This window comes from Rhinolophus sinicus, chromosome 7, assembly GCF_057876585.1.
Source record: "Rhinolophus sinicus isolate RSI-liver-muscle chromosome 7, RSI-T2T, whole genome shotgun sequence".
Lineage (NCBI taxonomy): Eukaryota > Metazoa > Chordata > Mammalia > Chiroptera > Rhinolophidae > Rhinolophus > Rhinolophus sinicus.
In genome coordinates, this window is record NC_142507.1 from 8967851 (window position 1) to 8986840 (window position 18990).

Below are 18990 nucleotides of genomic sequence, written 5' to 3' on the forward strand. Positions count from 1 at the left end.
TGTTTAAGTCCAAAACGTCAGGGCAGGACTAGCTAGACTCCGAGATGAAGAGACTTGGGTGGGGAAGAGAGCCGTTGAAAGAATTAAGGCCGGAGGAGTCCTTTTCAACCAGGTCCTAGCCTGACAGTCTCTTTAAATGCCTTTCAGTTCCACAGGCCAATTACATCATGGGATTCTGAAAACGAAAAGGGAAGGGTCAACAAGAGATGACAACAGCAGGAAGTGACCTGTTACCGAGTTTCCAAAGGATGTCTGCACGGCAGAGATTGGGAAGGAACTCTGACGTGGCTCATTTTTGCTTCTTTAGGTAGTTGACCTATGAGTCGTGTGCTACCTGTGAAGTTTTAGGTGACTAAATAAAAACATTTTAAAAGTTTGGAATTTTTGAATTAGTGACAGACAGTCTATGTTGCATGTGACCCTTTTTATGTCTGAGGAAGCTATGTGCTGCCAAATGATACACCTGCCACAAGCCATGAACCCCAAACTAGAGTGTGCTCAGAGGCACAAATGAGTTTCCAAATAAGATCAGAAGATTTCAAAGAAATTAAGGTGCTTCCTTGATGAAGATTCTGTACGAAAGCGTGAGGGTGATCTAGGGAAAGAGGGTGATACAGGTTTTGCGAGGAAAGAAAGCGTGTTGGCCTCTAGTTCAGAGGTCTGTCTTCTGTCTTTCTGTCCTTGTCTTGTGTCCAATTACAACTATTGAAATAACTCAATGAAAAAACTCATTCCAGTCCTTTGAAAAGGCTCACTAGCACTTTAAATGGGACAGTTCAATGTCAGCCACATTGACTTTACAGTCACCGCCGCGGAATTGTTGGCCAGACTCTTGCCCTGATTCTGCCCTTTCATGGTGACCACGAGCTCTGCGAGGCCTGGCTGTTCATCTCTAAACTCCAGCTCTCATAATTTTTGAGTCTATGAGCCGCATGAGACTGAGCCCCCGGGAGCTGAGTCCAGCGTAGGGGTCCCTTGGTGTGGCCTTGACTTGGGCAGGTGGTGGGATTATTGGTGGGTGAAGTTCATTTTTTTTTAAACGTTTGTTTTTTTCCCTTTACGTTTTCTACAATATGTAGTCCTGCTACAATAAAACACGTTCTGGCCCGGGGAGGGTAAAGTTAAAATCAAGGAAAAACCGGGGCGAAGATCTGATCTAAGCAGGGGAGAATGAGGAAATAGCCTGAGGCCTCTGTTTCTTTTCTCGGGTGTGTCCCTGGCTCAGACCCACCTTCCTGATCCGGAAACCTCCACCCTCCTCTGACAGGTACGTGATTATCAGCTAACCGTCCTCGTCGGGGCAGTGGAGTCAATGTCACCTAGACCCTGTGGAGGCTGTTCCTTCGATGCAGGGCCCAGTCAGGGCTCAGGTCCCGCGGGCTGGACGCCACGTGGCCGGGAGCAGCCTGGCTGCCGGGCTTGCGGCCTGAGCGTCCCTCGGTCCTGTTTTCCAGCTCGCCCGTGCATCGTGGGGGAGTGGAGCCCCTGGAGCGGCTGTGCAGCGCGGTGCAAGCCGACGGCCCGCGTGCGGAGGCGCCTGGTGCAGCAGGAGCCGCGGAACGGCGGCGCGCCCTGCCCGGCCCTGGAAGAGAGAGCCGGCTGCCTGGAGTACTCGACGCCGCAGGGCCAGGCCTGCGGGCACGCCTTCGGTACGGAGGTTTGCGTGGGCGCTGCGTTTCCATCTCGTGGTCCCCTGAGAGGCCAGGTGCTGTGCAGGGCAAGTTGCATGCGCCGCAGGGAGTGGGGAGGGCCAGTCTGCGGGGAGCAGATAAGGAGCTCAGGAAACGCTTGATAAAGGAGTTACCGGTCAGCTGCATGAATGTCCCCAGTCCCTTCTCTTCCCTCCCTGTGCTTATAACCCGGTGGTGGCCTCTTCTCCTTGTGCACCGTGTTTAGCAGACTCCGTCCAGCTGGCCACGGGGGGCTTCAGGCAGGCTCTTGGCATTTCACACAGGCTAGTGACTGTCCAATAAGGAGAACTCCATTTTACCTTTCACTGCGATTCCTGTTTAAACACCAACACTCACATCGTGTGACAATAGCAGAACCATTATAAATTCCTGAACAGCGATAGACTGATTCTCTTAAAACACCTATCTCTCCTCTCACGCCAACTGGATCTGGGCGGACGTGATCCAATTTGAGATTTGAAAACAGCAGTGTGGTTGTGGCCCGGCCGACGGAGGGGCCAGCGGTTGTCCTCATGAGTGAGTGGGGAGCCCCAGGACGCTCACAAAGAAATCAACACAAAGGCCAGTGCTGGTGTATTGATCTGGATGGAATCTGATAGATGAACACCCTGATCCTCAGGATAGCAGAGACCCCAGCTGTTTCCTAGGAGCCTGGAAGATTGCATGTCAACATGACCCTCGTCAAGCCATTTTGTTGCTGTTCCCATTCCGCACACGAATGTGTTATCTAGACTCTGCTTCATGCCAGGCACTGGCTGGCTGCCAGGGTTGCAGTGGTGAGACAAGTTGACGGGAGTCTGCTGTCATGTAGCTCACCGTCGAGTGGCAGGGGGAGAAGGTCACTGGGTAATCCTCGGAAATTCATCTCAGACAATTACAGCGGCGATTTGGTGCAGCTGGTACTGCCCCCATGAGAGGGGTGTGGAGCTATGAGTGTGCATTGAGTTGGTTTCCCCTGGTCTTGGGGGAGAGGTGGGGAGGGGAGGGACTTCCTGGGGGATTGGGGCTGAGGCTGAGAAACACAGAGCTGTGCAGGCAGACAGACCAGTGTGGTGAACCATAAATAGAGGCTGATCTGGGAAAACCAGGGGACCCTGAGAGGCAGTAACACACCAGCTGTACTGGGTGATACTGGAGCAGGGGTGCATGAGAGGTCGTGGTGTGGGGACCACAGTCAAGAAGGAGGGGGGCTTATGTGTCTAGGTGATGTCAGCTGAGGCCAGGGGTCTCAGAGTCACAGCTGCAAAGGGCAAAGGCCATGGGGTATTGTGGGGACAGAGCCCCAGAAAGTAGTTTCCAGGCTCTCGGCCTCACATAGACAGGTGCTGGCTCAGGTAGTAAATGGCCATCAACTGTGATTGCATGGCCATCAGCTGTGGCTAGTTGGCCGTCAGCTGTAACCAGTGAGCCAATGGCCACTAATATAACTGCTGTGGCTACGCTAGCAGCAAAATGGGGGCTAGCAAGAAGATGGCGGCTGGGCTGGCAAGCGTGGATGGCGGTTTGCGGACAGTGTGGATCCAGCCTCCAGTGAGAGTATAGTGCCGCCAGAGAGAATATAGTGGTATGACTCCCCTACCTATGGCTCCGTGGGTGTTCCCTCTTGGCCTCACCATGTCCTGCGTTCTTGTGTGGGGAGCGGGAGCAGAGACCCCACCGGACGTCCCGCACGACAAATGGCGCAGCGAGCAGGGTCTCCCGCATGACAGGTATCATGAGTATAAGGCTTTAGTTGATCAACAGCCAGCAGATGTTGGGTGTGGTTTCACAGGGTATACAAAGCAGGCCAGAGCTAAATAGCTAAAAATCTGCCTGTTTGGCTATTTTTATAATAATCGTATGTATAAAAATTTGACTTTGCTGCCAGTAAGCTTTGGAACTAACAGGTCTCAGCCTGCTGTGGGGGAAATAAACAACCTAGGGGCCACATTTTGGCTCATTCATATATTAGGTTGGTGCAAAAGTCATTGCGGGTTTTGCAGTTATTTTTAACCTTTTAAGCCACAATTACTTTTGCACCAACCTAATACAACATGGGGGGAAACGCAAGGCCCACTGGAGAAGCTGGAGGAAGACCTGGGTGTGGCGAGCAGAGAGTAGGGCTGGCCGAGAGAGGGCTGATACCCCTTCCATGCAGGGCCTCCGAGCTCCCTGGTTAGGGTTTTGGTCTTTCTCTTAAGAGCCCTGGGAAACCTCTGGGGTGTTTTCTGCAGGGGCCGATATGGTCAGATCTGTGATTTGAAAAGATTCCCCTGGTAATGGAGTGGCGAACGGCAGGGCCAGAGTGGAAACCTCTCACAGACGTGGCAGTCACTGCAAGCTCGCGGCACTTGAGTGCTCAGAGAAAGGGTCACAGAACAAAATCACATGCAGCTCCTGAGCTCGCAGAAACACTGCAGAAAGGGCTCAGCAGGAAGCTGCCGTAGGATGTTCTTTATGACCCTTCCAAGTGAGAGTCGATCTATCAGGAAAAGCCACGGCTCCATTCATTTACAGAGTTTGGCTGCTAGAACGTAGTTCTGGAGTGTTCCACCAGGCTGTTTCAGACCCCTTCCCAGCCCTGCGTCTCTTTATAACAGGACAATGCAGGTCCCAGGACAGGGGACAGGGAGGTCATTGAAGAGGGTGGTATGGAACATGGGCCCACATATTGGTCTCGGGGGTTCCCTTCTCTGCCTGGAAATGTCCACCCCTCTGTCCTCTGACTGCGTGAATCCCACAGGCCTCCCTGCCACCAAATGTCCCATGTTCCCAAATTACCCCTCTGACCACCCCTCTCACCAAACCACTCAGAGGATTTGAGGAAGCAGTAGTCTTCTTCTGTGACAACCAGAAGGTTTTAGCAATTCTGGTATAACACCAGCGGGAGATAGCTCTCCTTAATGGTCTCCTTTCACAATAAGGTCAAGCACAATGTCCCAGTTTGGGAAGAGAGGAGGAAATCGCTACTTGGGCAGGCCCACAGACATATGCAGCCCTGACTTTGGTCCCTGAGATTCCCTTTCCTATTGGAGTACCTTGGAAATGTTGAGTCCTGTCACAAACTGCCAGGGAGGAAGGACCCCTTGAATATCCCAGTTTGGTGGTTCCTAAAGTGTGGTCCTGGACCAGCACCCGGGGCCTCACCTGGGAACGTGTTAGAAATGCAAGTTCCTTGGGCCCCACCCAGACCCACAATCGCTGCAGCGGGGCCCAGCCCTCTGCTTGGAGCAGGCCCTCCAGGGGGATGTGAGGCTCACTGATGTCCCAAACCGCTGCTCTGCCCCAAGCACGAACCCAGTTCTTTCCTCAGCTCCCTGCTTCATAGCTGGGTCACTTCAGTGACACCTCCCTGGAGGCAGAAGTTCCCAAAGTGCAAACAAGGGGCGGAATCAGGAAAAACGTGAGGACCATCAGCCAGACAATTTTCTCTCCCAAAGAACCTCTCTTTGTAATGCTAACAGGCGTCTTCATTCTACCAGAGGGAGAAGGTAGGGAATGTTTCCCCACGTACTTGGTTAAATGACCCTTTTTTCCAAGGGGCATCTCACTATGTCACCAGTGTTTTGTGAAATGCATATTGGAAAAGGATGAACAACTTGGGGACAATGTGAGGGAAACGAGAGATAGTAACGTGCAAAGGCAGAGTGGTGGGTTCTCTGGGCCCCCCAGCCCCGGTTTCACCCTGGGCCCTGGACCTTCGCTTATGTATTTCATTAAGACTCCCTGGGCATCTGCGACATAACCGCACTGTGCTGGGTTTTGGAGATGCCAACTTGAGTGGGAACCGCGTCCCAGTTAGTTAGGACTCAGAATGGTGAGTGAGGGCTGTGAGGGAAGGCTGTGCAGGTTGGTGAGGGAGCACGGAGAAGGGGTACCCCTCACTCTGGGGCTCAGTCCTGCTGCGTGGTCACCTGTGTACCTGTTCCTCCCCCCCCACCAGACTCCCTATTCACAGAGGAGGTGCCCTTGTTACACACATGGCACACTAACCCCTCACACTGGTGTGCTGAGAGCTTTGTAGACCTTATTGATTCGGTCTTCGTGGCAGCCCTATAAGACTGCTATGGCTGCTGTAACAAATTAGTGGCTGAAAACAACATACATTTATTATCCTACAGTTCTGAGGGAGGGAGACCCAATGCACGTCTCACTGGACTAAAATCAAGCGAGTCAGCAGGTCTGTGCTCCTTCCTGAAGGCTCCAGGGGGGAATTCGGTCCCTCGCCTTTTCAGGGCACAAAGGGGACCCTTGTTATTGGGGCAGAAAGCTTGGAGGAATTGTGTCCTGTGGGTATGTGGGAAGTAAAACTTGTAAGTGATGAACTTGGATATTTCGTTGAGGAGATTTCTTGCTGCTCATAGTCAAACAGGAAAGCAAAGGGATAGATGGAGGGGAGAACTGCTCATCCCCACGGAACCAGGACTTGATGGGTTGGGAAATTGCCAGCCTAGCAACATGGCCAGGGACACGGAAATGAAGAGATTCACTCATTCGCTGTCAGAAAGCACGTGCTAGAGGAAGACACCAAGGGTGGCGGTTCGATTGATTACCTTTTTTTGTCCCTACCTCAGAAAGAGGAACCAACGACCACAAACTTAGTGACTCAAGCAACAGAAACGCATGATCTTGCAGTTCTGTAGTCAGAAGTCAGACACGTGGTCTCCCTGGTTTAAAATCAATTTGTCGGCAGGGCTGGGTTCCTTCCTGGAGGCTCTGGGGGAGAAGCCGCATCCTTGCCTCTTCCAGCGTCTGCACGTTCCCCTGCATTCCTGGCTCATGGCCTCTTCGTCCATCTGTGTAGCCAGCGACACTGCGTCTCTCTGCGTCTCTCTTCTATGGTCACCTCTTCCTAGGACTCTCTTCTGACTCCTTCCCCCCACACTTTGAGGGACCCCTGTGATCACATGGGCCCACTTGGATAATCTCCCTATTTTAAGGTCAACCGAGTAGCAACCTTTCGTCTTTGCCGCGTAACAGAACATAGTCACAGGTTCTGGGGATTAGGACATGGGTATCTTTGGGGGACCATCATACTGCCTGGCATGGAGATGGGACAGTCTCATTATCCTTGGTTCACACATGAGGACACTGGAGCTGAGAGGTGACAACATTCGGAAGGAAGGGCTAACAGAATTTAAACCTGGATCTCACGGCTCTAAATCCTGTGGGTCCCGCCCTACACTTGGTATTGTTTTGCTGTCAATTGTTATCATTAGAGCTAAATTTGCACATACAGATTCTGGTAACTCTACGTACAAATATAAAGGTCCTGTGAGGCCAGTGAATAAAACACGATCACGGAAGCGCTCTTATTAGTGATCAAGTAGCTCTTGCATTTTCCTGTTTCATTTAACGCATATCTTGACTATATTTTTTATCATAAAACAAATCCAAAAAGCCATATGATTGTATTTGTTGCACATACTGACCATTGCTTATACGCGTTTTCCTCCTACAAGGAAATCAATGTGTGCTCTCAACTGTATGCTTCCAGACTGGTGTTATTTGTCAAATTTTCTTTCTATTCTATTTTACTCTCTATCCACAGACCAGCGGCTCTACGCAGGCTATTGTGAAACCCCCATTGTGTCAGAGGGCTTTAAGAAATTCTCAAAGCAAATTTAATTCCAGGTTCAAAGTCAGTATGTGCAGTGCCACGCTTTGAGAAGTGGAAGTGGTAAAACCAAACCATGGTAGGCTGACAGGATGCCAGAAAAGTTGGCATATGCCTGTACACAAAGAATCTGTTACATTTGAATATTGTTGCCAGGAGGGGAAAGGAGGTGGAAACCACATTTATTGAGTTTTTGTCCCGGGCATGTAGCGACGGGCTTCCACACATAAGCAGAAGTGGGACTGCAGACAAAAATTATTTCTAAATTGCTTACCACTCTTTAGTGAAAATTAAATTTGTAGGGGAGATTAAAAAGTGGGGCTGGTTCCGAAGCCTCTAGGAGATCTGGCTCTTGGTCTGTTTACTGAGGACCCATGTGAGGGGGGAAGGCGCCGTCTCAGGAGAATGTGCCACCAACCCAGCTGGGGCCTAGGGGACAGGACACACAGGGGACGAGGCCCAGGGTTACTGGCCTGGTTTCAGGATGGGTTGTAAGCACAGAGGCTTGTCACTGACCACGATTAGTAGGTGTTAAAAAAACAGAAGCTATCTTCTGTGTTGGGGCCCTTACTCCGTTCTTTACTATTTATTTTCCCTTCATTTAACTTCTGTGAGCCTCTGTGGGCAGATAAAAAGATCGATTCCAGAGGGCTGTTGTGAGAATTAAACGAGTTGACACATGAAAAGTGCTCAGCTTTGTGACAGGAAACTTAGAAGGACATAATTGTTAGCTTTTATTATAAAACGTTTTCTTAGGAGTTTGATATCAGCAGCTATAATCATATACTTGCCCTCTACTTCCTAACCTCGTTCCGCCCCCCAGCTATGCATTAAGCGTGTAAGCCTTTGAACTTTTGTGATAATATATGCAGTACAAGTTAGGAGTTCAGGTAAATGTGTTGTGCTAAAGAAAGACATTGTGAAATTTTATAGTTTGACTGGTATAATGCTACGTGGATTTCGCAGTACATGCATTCTTTACTTTGTGAATAAATACATAAATGCGCCAGAAGAGCAGAAATGAAACCAGTCCAGGGGAAAACCGAAACACTTCAGATGTTTGCGTTTCTGATAATTAGGTCTAAGAGAAACAGACACGGATCATCGTGTACATGAATCTACTTGTTCTTTTTGATTCTGTCCATGGAGTTTGGAAGTTCAAAAGCTACAGTCACATTTAGAAAGCGTGACACGTTCTCTTCTGGAAACAATTAAACATGTTAGTGCAGCAAGGAAGAGCCTCGGGCTTACGCAAGAGGTGGGTACTTTATACTGGAGAGAGTAGGCACCAAACCATATGAGACGAATACCTGCATCTCTTAGGAGCAAGTGGCTGCCAGGTATTAAGCCACTCTTGACTCATAGTCCCTCGTAATATAAAAATGTCTCTTCATTAAGAAAATCTAAAACAGAATTAGGGTCGCCATCTTGTGGTAGTAAGGAGCCAGGTAACATGAGCATATCGGCTGGGAGCATCAATTTTGCATCAGGTACCCTCCCGCCATTTTGTTCATGTTGGTGGTGGCTTTGGTGTCCAGAAGTCAGTATCAGCTGGTATCTACCCTTCCTCAGTTGGTCCAGTTTCTGAAATGAAAGGGAGGAAGGATTGTTGAGCCATTTCAGCTGCAAGTCTCAGTACAAGAACACAACACCACAGGGAAGGAAGTAGGACCTGTGCCCGTTGGTGGTACTTTGGGACTTTATTCATCCACTTATTGACCCATTGCACACACACTTAAGTGTGTAATGGCTACACTGATGAACAAGGCAAAACCCTGTCTTCTTTGAGTTGACCGCAGAGTGGAATCAAGAGGTGCCATGCAGAGTGACAGGTTCCTTCCTGGACTTAGAGATGAAATAGGAGGAGAGACACACCAGTAAAACACAATTACAGAAGGAGCAGAGGTAGGAGGCACGAGTTCCTGGCTCCTGTTCTCTCCTCCCACCGTCAGGGCTGGGGGAAGGTGGGGGGACAGGACGAGGAGGGGACCACTGAGCTCTCCTTCCCCAGGTGGGCACGGCATCGGGCAGCCGCACCTGGGCTCTGTGGTTGGCAGCGAAGCTTCTAGGCTGTGGTTACTGACCAGGGAAGCCCTCACACTGCCTTCCTTTGCTTTCTTTTGTCCCCCATTCTCATTTCCTCTCTCTCTGGTCATCTTCTTGTCCTTCTGTGCCTTTTTCTCTCTTTTGCCTTCTTCCTCTTTCCTTCCTTCCTTTCTTCTCTCTCCCTTCTATTCTTTTACTTTATTCTTCTGTTTTCCCTTTTCTTCTCTATTTCTCTCCCTTTCATTTTAAAAACTATCCTGTCCCTTTCTCTATTACCTCAGTTTTTCCCTTGGTTCCCCTCCCCCCATCTTTTTGTGATTTCTCTCGGTTGTTCTTCCTGGTTCCCCGCCTTCCTTTTGTGTTATTACTGCAGACAAGCCCACTTGTCCAAGGTCTGCAGCCCCCCTCCCTACTCATCGACGTGCTCAAAAATCTTTATCCACTTGAGTTCTGCGGACACTGTAGCTTGGCCTTGTTTCAGCTCCCTGGTGCTGTGTCACAGACCTTCGCACTGAGAAATGGAGGGTTTGGGAAACGTCAGCCTGGGTACTTTGGGCTACATGTGTTCAACGCGACTCTCCCTTTTCTAGTCCCTGCCTTTATAACCACCTCTGCATTCAACAAGGAGAGAACACGACACGCTGCCTCCCCACGGTGGTCAACAGACACGGAGGATACCGGGTAATTTGGTGTTTTGCTGTTTGTGTTATTTTAATTTACGTTTTGCCACTGGTATGGTCGAATCATTCCACAAAGGTCACCTTGGGTGACGGGCGTCCTGTTACTTCTGTTCATTGACTTTGGGTAAAACATGACACTTAAACAGAGTCGGGAAAGTACTTGTTCCCTCGCTGTTTCTGGGGGGCTATGAAGATTTATCTGTCTCTGAGGTCTGTTCTCCAAGAAGAAACACGCTATATGAAAATGAGTGAGATTGTCAGTCACACGAAGGGTTTTTATGGGACCATGCACTCCAGTACCACCTCTGCTTGGTGAATTTGATAGTGGCTCACACCTGAGCTCTGGAGTTCTAGCAAGACCTAATAGCACAGGCTGGCAGCAACCTCCGTGCTCGCTACAAAGCCACTCTTCTGTTGTCACAAAAGGCATACCAGATGGCTGCATGTTCAAATCCCCTCACTGCCACTTACCAGCCTCTTCTTAAAAAATGAGAATGCGAATACTTACTACATGGGATTGTTATGAGAATTTCATTAGAAAATATCATGGAAGAGATGTCTGGGTTATGCTGTGTGAAGTTGACTGAAGTTGCATCATACAATGTCCTACCTTAATACCTTAAGACACCCAATAAATGATACCTACCACTGTTAAAGATCTTTGAAGCAGACTCTCCAAACACTTTCCATCTAACCTATTATATAGCTCATAATTCTATGCTTTAAAAAAAAAGCCCGTTTTAGCGTAGTAAGAGCTAAAATGCAGCATGCAGGGTTTTTACTGTTTTGTTTCCCTGAAGAATTGTAAAATTGTGTTGTTTTCAAGAACAAGACTCTGAAATGGTCACCGGTATCTGGGGCCCTCAGAGTCTCATCACATGTAGTTTTCCATAGCTCAATAAAAGGTGACATTAGTTTGTCACAGAAAAACATGTCCTAGCTTCCCATTTTTCTTTTTTTTAAAAATTTATTTTAAATTTATTTTTTAAATTTATTGGGGTGACAATTGTTAGCACCATTTTTCTTTTGTTTGTGATGCCCGATATAATTTTGATGCTTGATTTCAAGTCATAAAACCCATTACAGCATGTCACGCGGCTGAGCTGGGTGAGCAGTGTAGGAATGGCCCCTGGGAACGTCTGTGGGACAGAAAAGCTTGGGTGCTGGCCTGGGCATCACAGATAAGCCCTCCTGGGACTCACATGTTCTCAGATACAATGCAAGTTCTTGTTCCATGTATATAATTCATCAAAATATCTGCAAAGTTATCATGGCCTAGTTTCCGACCGAAACGTGCTTTTGTACATGCACACTTTAGTGGTCAGAGTAGACAGATACACGATATCCAAATTTCTGCAAATTCAGGTTGACCAGGCAATTCGATCACAGATTGAAAAAAGAGCCCCAGGCTTCTGTGTAGTCGTCTTCTTGACGTCGTCACAGTACAGCGACTGAGACTTTAGCAGGCATTCCGCGACGGATGCGTGACCTGTGAAAATGCCCTGTATTACTTCCTCCCGTCTGTCAGATGTCCTTGGGGAGGACGAGCTTCCTAACTTTCTACAGCGTTAGGCCACCTCTCATTAGTGAGTGGAACTGTTCCTCTTCTGCTCTAGATACTGTATGGAGTTCAAGACCGAGTCCCTGACGCCTCACTGTGCACTGGAAAACCGCCCCCTGACCCGCTGGATGCAGTACCTCCGAGAGGGGTACACGGTGTGTGTCGACTGTCAACCGCCAGCTATGAACTCTGTGAGCCTTCGCTGTTCCGGAGATGGCCTGGACTCGGACGGGTAAGGGAGGGAGATGGGTTGGACTTTTCTTGTTCCTCATTTGGAGAGGGCTGTCCTCTCCTCTCCATGTCCTGAACAGCTGACCAGTGTGTAGACTATCGAGGCACGACTTGGGGAGCCAAAACAGTGAGGAGAACTTTCCCGCTGGCCATTGCGGAGTCCAGGGCCCAGTCACACTGTGGGACGTGGGCTCTATACCAGAGACGAGTGGGTGAATTTGGAGACGGGGGTTCAGACCAAGCTCCCAAATGACCACCAAAGACTCTGCGCTCCAAAGCAGTGTTCCGAAGACCACGAGTCAGAGTATCTTGGGATGATGATTAAGAATATGCAGATTTCTGAGCCCCACCTGAACCAGAATCTTTGGGGATGGATTTTAAACAATCTCCTAGGTGATGGGTCAGCAAATGTCTGCTGTAAAGGGCTGGATGACAGATATTTTTGACTTTGGGGGCTATATGGTCACTGGCACTCAACCCTACCAGCATTACCACGAAAGCAGACATAGGCATTACGTAAACTGATGAGCTTGGCTTTGTTCTAATAATACTGTATTAATGGACACTAAGATTCGAATTTAAAATAATTTTCATATTCTCTTAATTTTCTTTCAACTCTTCAAAAACCTGAAAATCTTTCTTAACTCATAGACTCCACAAAAGCAGGGGGTGGGCTGGCTTTGCCCCACGGGTCGTAGTAATCCCTGCCCAGATGACACATGCCCAGCAGTTGCAGAATGTCCGCTCAGTGGGGTAGTCATAGAAGTCATGACTGAGACGGTGGTGGGCTGAGCTTTGCAGGGTCATAAACCTACAGAAATCTATAGATTGTCCAAAAGAATTGACCATTGAAAACATTTTACCACCCTGAAAAGCTATTCCCGTCCTGTACTCATTTATCAGTTAAATCTGCTAATAGTATTTATAAGAAAAGAGTAGACTTCGCACTGGGCATGGATTATGGTTTTAAGCATGTCAGATGGAACTGGTCAAAATACAGATTAAAAGGAAAATATGGACCTTTCCAGGTACTCATTATTCCCACAGTATATTTTAATGTTTAATGACCTGAATTTACGTTTATTAGTCACTTGTGCTTACCAGCCTCTATTGAGTACACCATATGAACAGTAAAGTGGGTAAGGAATTCATATGAAATAGAAACTTAATATTTAGACTTATTATTTTTCTGAATACCTCATCTATAATTAGACTTTAAATGAACTTATAATTTAATTTGTACCCATAAAGTACCTTAAGCCCTGGCTGAAGTTCAGTGACTCTAAATAGTAATTTCAATAATCTGGCTTTGCTCTTTTCACTTCTTCCATTTTTTTTCATTATGGAATCAAAGAGTTGGCAAGGATTATAAGAGATGATTTGGTTCAGACCCTCTAATTTAAATACATGTAAAACAGGAAGCCAGTATCCTTTATGTAGCACTTCATATATTTACATCAAGTGACAGGAAAGGAACACAGGGATTTCAGACTACTCTCTCAGCACGAGTGTTGTCAAATAGGGATTAATTGGTAACTTGTGCTGTTAGAACCCAAAGAAGGAAAACTCCGTTTGTGATCATTTTTTTAAATTTTCATTTACAGTGTTTTTCAAAACTCTATGTATGGTAATCATGTTCTTTTTCAGAAAACGTAAATGTATAATTTCATAAATTTGAACTTTCTTTGGTTTGCGTTTAGTGTAACATTTCCAAAATATTGTTTCAGGAATCAAACTCTCCATTGGCAAGCAATTGGCAATCCTCGATGTCAAGGGACTTGGAAGAAAGTTCGGCGAGTAGACCAGTGTTCTTGTCCAGCTGTTCACAGTTTCATTTTCATATAGATTGCGAGGTAAATATTTCAAAATGTGTTTGTAAACATGCTAAATGTTACCAAGTCATGTTCAACGCTTCAGAAACCTTCCAAACCTGTTTGGCTGAGTTCCTGAACACGTCACTGCCACACTCGGAAGTGGAGAAAGAAAATTTAGGGTCCGGTTCTTAAGAAACACAACACCTTTATTTTTATTTTTACTGAGTTGAGGACCCACTCTTTAAGACTCCTGTGGTTTTGTGTCCTTGACCTTCCATATAGAATCCTCTCATTCAACTGGTGTCTGTCTACACTACAACTACTACAACATGGTTCATTTACTGGTGAATAAGTTGTCATGTAAGGGTATCCACACTTTGAATGTTGCATTTTTTTCTTGCTATTCTGTAATCTTCAGAAATTCTCACTTTAAAGATGTGTGCAGATATAGGTACACTTTCACACATACCTTTCCCCATAGATTAGTGCACAAATTCTGAAATAATTAATTTCAAGCAAATTGTCACAAATAACTTTCCACAGGACAAGTTGTTTAAGATTTAGTAAGCATTTTGTAATAAAAAACCTAACAGCTATGCTAATAATATTGTTTTGAAAGTATTCAGTTAATTGAAAAGATCAAATGTTCATTCAAGGCCAATGATTTCCTTTAAATGTTATACTTTCCATGAAGACAAATTTTGGCAGCCATGAATGGAAGAATTGCTTTAATTATGAAAATTCTACCATCATTAGCATCTAAGATTATTTCCAAGGCTAAAGCCTGGAGCTGACTAAAATAATCTTTCGGAGTCCGATGTTAAGTTTAGTTGAAGTAAACTTACTGCTTTTTTCTAGAGCGTACATTTTCTTATGTTTGGGGTAGAAGGCAAAAGCATAGATTACAGAAGGGAGAAATTTTATTACAAATGCTATGATCTCACACACACATACGCAGAGAAGTATTAGTCTCCGTATTTTTATGATTGGAAAATCAGTGAACCGGAGACGAAGTGGCTTGTTTAAGGATCTGGGATGACAAGTCATTCTGTAAGTCAGTCACAGAGCCACATTTCGGCTCCTCATCCAGAACTCAGCTTCAATGAAAAGCTTGACGATGCGTAACACTGCTGTAAAAGCTAAGCCCTTTGCATTTGTGAAACGAATTTTAAATTCAGGATATTTTCTTTGGAGAATTGATCTTAGTATTTAAACTATATGAAATTCCCTCAGTTTCATTTGTATAAAATATTATTCACTAACAAATGATTTACTACAATATATATTTCTCAGTACTTATGTAATGACAGGACAATAGCAAGCTTCATAGGGATGGAAAAGCCCCCCAATATTTAATGCTGAGAATAGCAATATTTGTGACCATATATACATATACATATATATATATATATATATATATATATATATATATATATATATATATGTATATGTATATATATATATATTCATTTAACTGTTGAATTGTTTATATGGTAAATTAAACTTCAGAAATTAATAATAAAAAATTTGAGTCTCATCAAGGTTAAGAACTTCAATTAATAGCTCAGCATTAACATTTCAAGACCATTTCTGATGTTTGTAAAGCCAGAGTTTTGAAAATATACCTGGGGAATTTTCAATGTGACTTAAAATTTTTATACCAGTAAATAAACTTTCTGTACACATTTTAAAAAGCTTTTTACTTATTTGACTAGAAAATACCCAAATGTTCTGGATTGATCAGAGAATAAACAAAATCTCACCAAAACAGAACGGAACAAAAAAACCCCTTCAGAATTGACGGGTATTGGGAATGATGACTAACAAACAGCAACAAAACTAGGATGCACTTATGGTTCCAATATGTGTTAAAACATTTAACGTATTTCAGTTACATAAAATCAATTTTTCACTGTATGCATTTATTTTTAGTGCCTGGCCATTAATTAGTTTCATATTGAAGTTGATTTTTGGAATTTCTATTTTTGAGAAGAATTTCATAGGCTGGAAGACTTACCTATTAAATAATGGTTTTGAGATGGTTATTAATTCTAGGAAAGCCCAAGGAAACAGTTCAGAACTGAAAGATGTCGTCCCAGTGATTAATGAAGAACCAAAAGTTCTTATTTTCAAAGTTAAATATCAAAGCATTTAATTCTCTTTTAATGAGCACCTTCGAGCAAGGGTCCTTTTCACACGCACTATATGCAATGAGTGATGGACCTTAGAATTACTTAATCGACTGACTTTTAAAAGTGCATGTGGAAAGTAATTTGAACAAAAATAAATACACCCACTCAGGAGAGTAGGGGAAAGAAATTAGGGATGGTGCTCATTTAGAAAAGTGAAAAAAAAAAAGAGTAGAAAAAGGAACAAGAACTATAATCACACTATTCTTTTTTAGGTTCTTTCTTGGGTTGTTTTTATTCAAGAATGTTGGAAGCAATAATTTATTGTTTACTTCTGTCATAAAATTTTTAGTTAGCTGCTTTTTCTAGGTATACACAAAAATGAGGCAAAATAAATCTGGTTCTGCCTTCTAAGAATATTCTAGTGAAAGTTCATATATATGACTGCAAGCTAATGTAGAAAGCAAAGCCTTGAGGTAGAAGCACATCAGATGAAGAGCCTATTGAGAGAGAAAGGAAATTTCTTTTAATATCAAGGTGACATGGACACGTTAACCCTCTTTCCTTCCCCAAATCCCACTGAGGTTGCAGGATTTACAAAAGAGAATAGGTTCATAACAGATGAGAAGGGGGAAGGGTGGAAATCAGCCCAGAGATTTTGAAGAACTTTTTTGAAGATTGAAAAATAGGATTCCACTGATGGATAAACCAGAATGGAGGGACCATACCTTTTAAAATATGTAGAAAACAAGGTGGAATCAGAGGTGACAGCCATTCTTCCTGGGGTGGGGAGGTCCCACTGAGCACCAAAAAATGAATTTTTTAAAAAACTCCTATCCTGGGAGACAAATTCGTGAAATGTAAAACCTAGAACTCAAAGGCAAGGGTCAGCAGACCACAGGCTAAATCTTGCTGGTTGTCTGTTTTTGTAAATCTAGTTTTATTGGAACATAGTCACACCCACATTTACATATTTATGTCTATGACTAATTTCAAGCAGAGTTGACAGAGACTGAATGGCCCACAAGGTCTAAAATATTGTATCTGGTCCTTTACAGAAAGTTTGCCCACCCTCTGGCTTAGACGATTATTATCTTTAATGTTCATTACTGATGTGGTTGGATTCAGGTGTACCATTTTTTTTTTTTCCTGTTTGTCCTTACGGTTTTATTTGCTTCTGTTTCCCTTCCCCCTCGACCTTTTGCTTTCTTTTGGATTATTTGAATAATTTTTAATAATGATTGGCTCTGTATCTGTATTCTTTTAAATGGGTGCTCTAGGGGTTTTAATATCAACCCTAACTTTACAGTTTATTTAAGAGTTATTAGTCTTAGTATCACACTGTATTAAATGGGCAAAGTCTAGCAGCCATAGACTGGAAACTCTGAGAGCCTGAATACAAACCCACAACGGACAGACCTTGTATAACAAACTGACCCACGAGCTCTGCAACAAGCGTGGAGGACGCCGAGGCAAACTACAGCAATGCCCCCAGCACGGCACGACTTGGTTGATGGCTGCCAACATCCTTCCAACTCAGAACCAATTAGAGAAAAGCCAAAACAAGCACCCAAGATGCCTGCTGCTGGCTGGCCAGCTCCCAGCTTCCTCATGCCAACGACCTCCAGCTAGAGCTGGCCTGAGCCTTCTCTGGTTTTCACTCCAAAGCTTCCCCACTGTAAGTCTCTGCCCAAGACTCGTGATGGACCCCCTGGCTACAGCAAGCTCTGAGTAAACAGCCTGTTTGTTCTCATTCCTGAGTGGTCATCATTTATTCCCACAACTCAAACGCTCCATGGCATAACAGGTAAATAACTGTGATACAATCATACAACACATTACTGTACAGAAATGACAATGAACAAGCTACAGCTACATGTGACATATGTTGAGTGAAAGAAAAAATAGCAAATACAGAGAGTACTGAATTTCCTTAACTGCCTCAAGGCACAAAAACAAGACATTGTCACGGCCTGTGCGGACTGGCTCTGAGCTGGGGTACGCCAATGCCTCGCCAGCTCCCACCAGGTGGCCTTAGCCTTCACCTCCGGCACGTGTGCTGCCGAGATCGTTCAGAGACGGAGGCGTTGGGCCTCCAGGTCTTTTCTGAGACGGCCCAGGTCTGGGCACGTGCACAGCCTTCTAGTGCCCTGCTTTTCTTGAGTCCTTAAACCCTTCCTTACCCCATGCAGCCTCCTCCCCAGGACTTCTGGTCTGTCTTCAGCTTGTAGGCCCTGTTTGTAAAGCCCAGAGAGTTCAGAAGGGGCAAAACAAAGGCCAACCTCTGAATTAAGCCGTCAGGGAACTGCCAGACAGGTCAACACACACAACCGCAATTCTGGGAGTACAGGTCTGCGTTGCCCCCTCTGGCCCCATCAAGCCGCACCGAGTAACGGGCTGCTGTCCTCACAGGCGGAGTGAGCAAAGACACCAAAATCACCTTACCAAAATGACAGAGTGGTGGTTGCCAGGGGTTGGAGGAATGATGTAAGAGTGAGATGCGTCCACGGGAGGGATCTGGCGCTGGAACGGTTCAGTATCTCGCCTGACGAGGGAGGTACACACACCTACACAAATGATACATTATTTAGAACTACCGTGTTTTCCCGAAAGTAAGCCCCAGCCGGACCATCAGCTCTAGGTGTCTTTTGGAGCAAACATTAATATAAGACCTGGTCTTACATTAAAATAAGACCGGGTGTAATATGATATAATATAATGGAATATAAAATATAAGACTGGGTCTTATTTTAATTTCTGCTCCAAAAGATGCATTCGAGCTGGTCTGGCTAGGTCTTATTTTCGGGGAAACACGGTAAATACACACACACACCACACATACAGAATGCAAGTAAAACTGGGGAAATCTGAATAAGATTTGTGGATTGTATCAATATCAATATACCGCAGTTTTACAAAATACTGGGGTAAACTGGAACCAGTGTACAAGGGACCTGTCTGTTATGGCTCTTTTCCTTTTTATGTACCCGCAGTCATATAATAAAAATCTATGTTTTAATTAAATCTAAATCTCTTTTAATAAGAAAATTCTAAATAAGAAAGCACCACACTGTAATTGACAGTGATCTTTTTCAGTGGCACATAAAATAATTGAGCATCTTCTAGTTAATGGCAACTGAGATGTGATGGTTTATGGTATGTTTGGAACGAGGAGGTTGACTTACAGATCCAGTCTGGCTCACGCTGCCTGCTTGGGCGCTAACCATCCAAATGTCTACGAG

General features: G+C 45.2%; 2 protein-coding genes across 4 annotated transcripts in view; one reads left to right on the forward strand and one right to left on the reverse strand.

Moving 5' to 3' along the window:
* The window catches only part of SBSPON (somatomedin B and thrombospondin type 1 domain containing), a 34574-nt gene that overhangs the window by 8065 nt on the left and 7519 nt on the right, over window positions 1-18990 (forward strand). The window contains exons 2-5 of one of the 2 annotated variants that reach the window (XM_074319301.2): window positions 1455-1649; window positions 9924-10014; window positions 11630-11806; window positions 13533-17501. In XM_074319301.2, coding sequence (XP_074175402.1) covers window positions 1455-1649; window positions 9924-10014; window positions 11630-11806; window positions 13533-13650 — 581 coding nt within the window. In that variant the 3' untranslated portion in view covers window positions 13651-17501. Of the gene's footprint in view, window positions 1-1454; window positions 1650-9923; window positions 10015-11629; window positions 11807-13532; window positions 17502-18990 lie in introns of those variants that run through there. The other variant, XM_074319300.2, reaches the window with a different exon arrangement.
* Window positions 17067-18990, reverse strand: part of TERF1 (telomeric repeat binding factor 1) — a 31283-nt gene continuing 29359 nt past the window's right edge. The window contains exons 11-12 of one of the 2 annotated variants that reach the window (XR_012491918.2): window positions 18934-18983; window positions 17067-18315 (exon numbers count right to left, since the gene is read on the reverse strand). The gene's annotated coding sequence lies outside the window, so the exon portion shown is untranslated. Of the gene's footprint in view, window positions 18984-18990 lie in introns of both variants that reach the window. The other variant, XM_074319299.2, reaches the window with a different exon arrangement.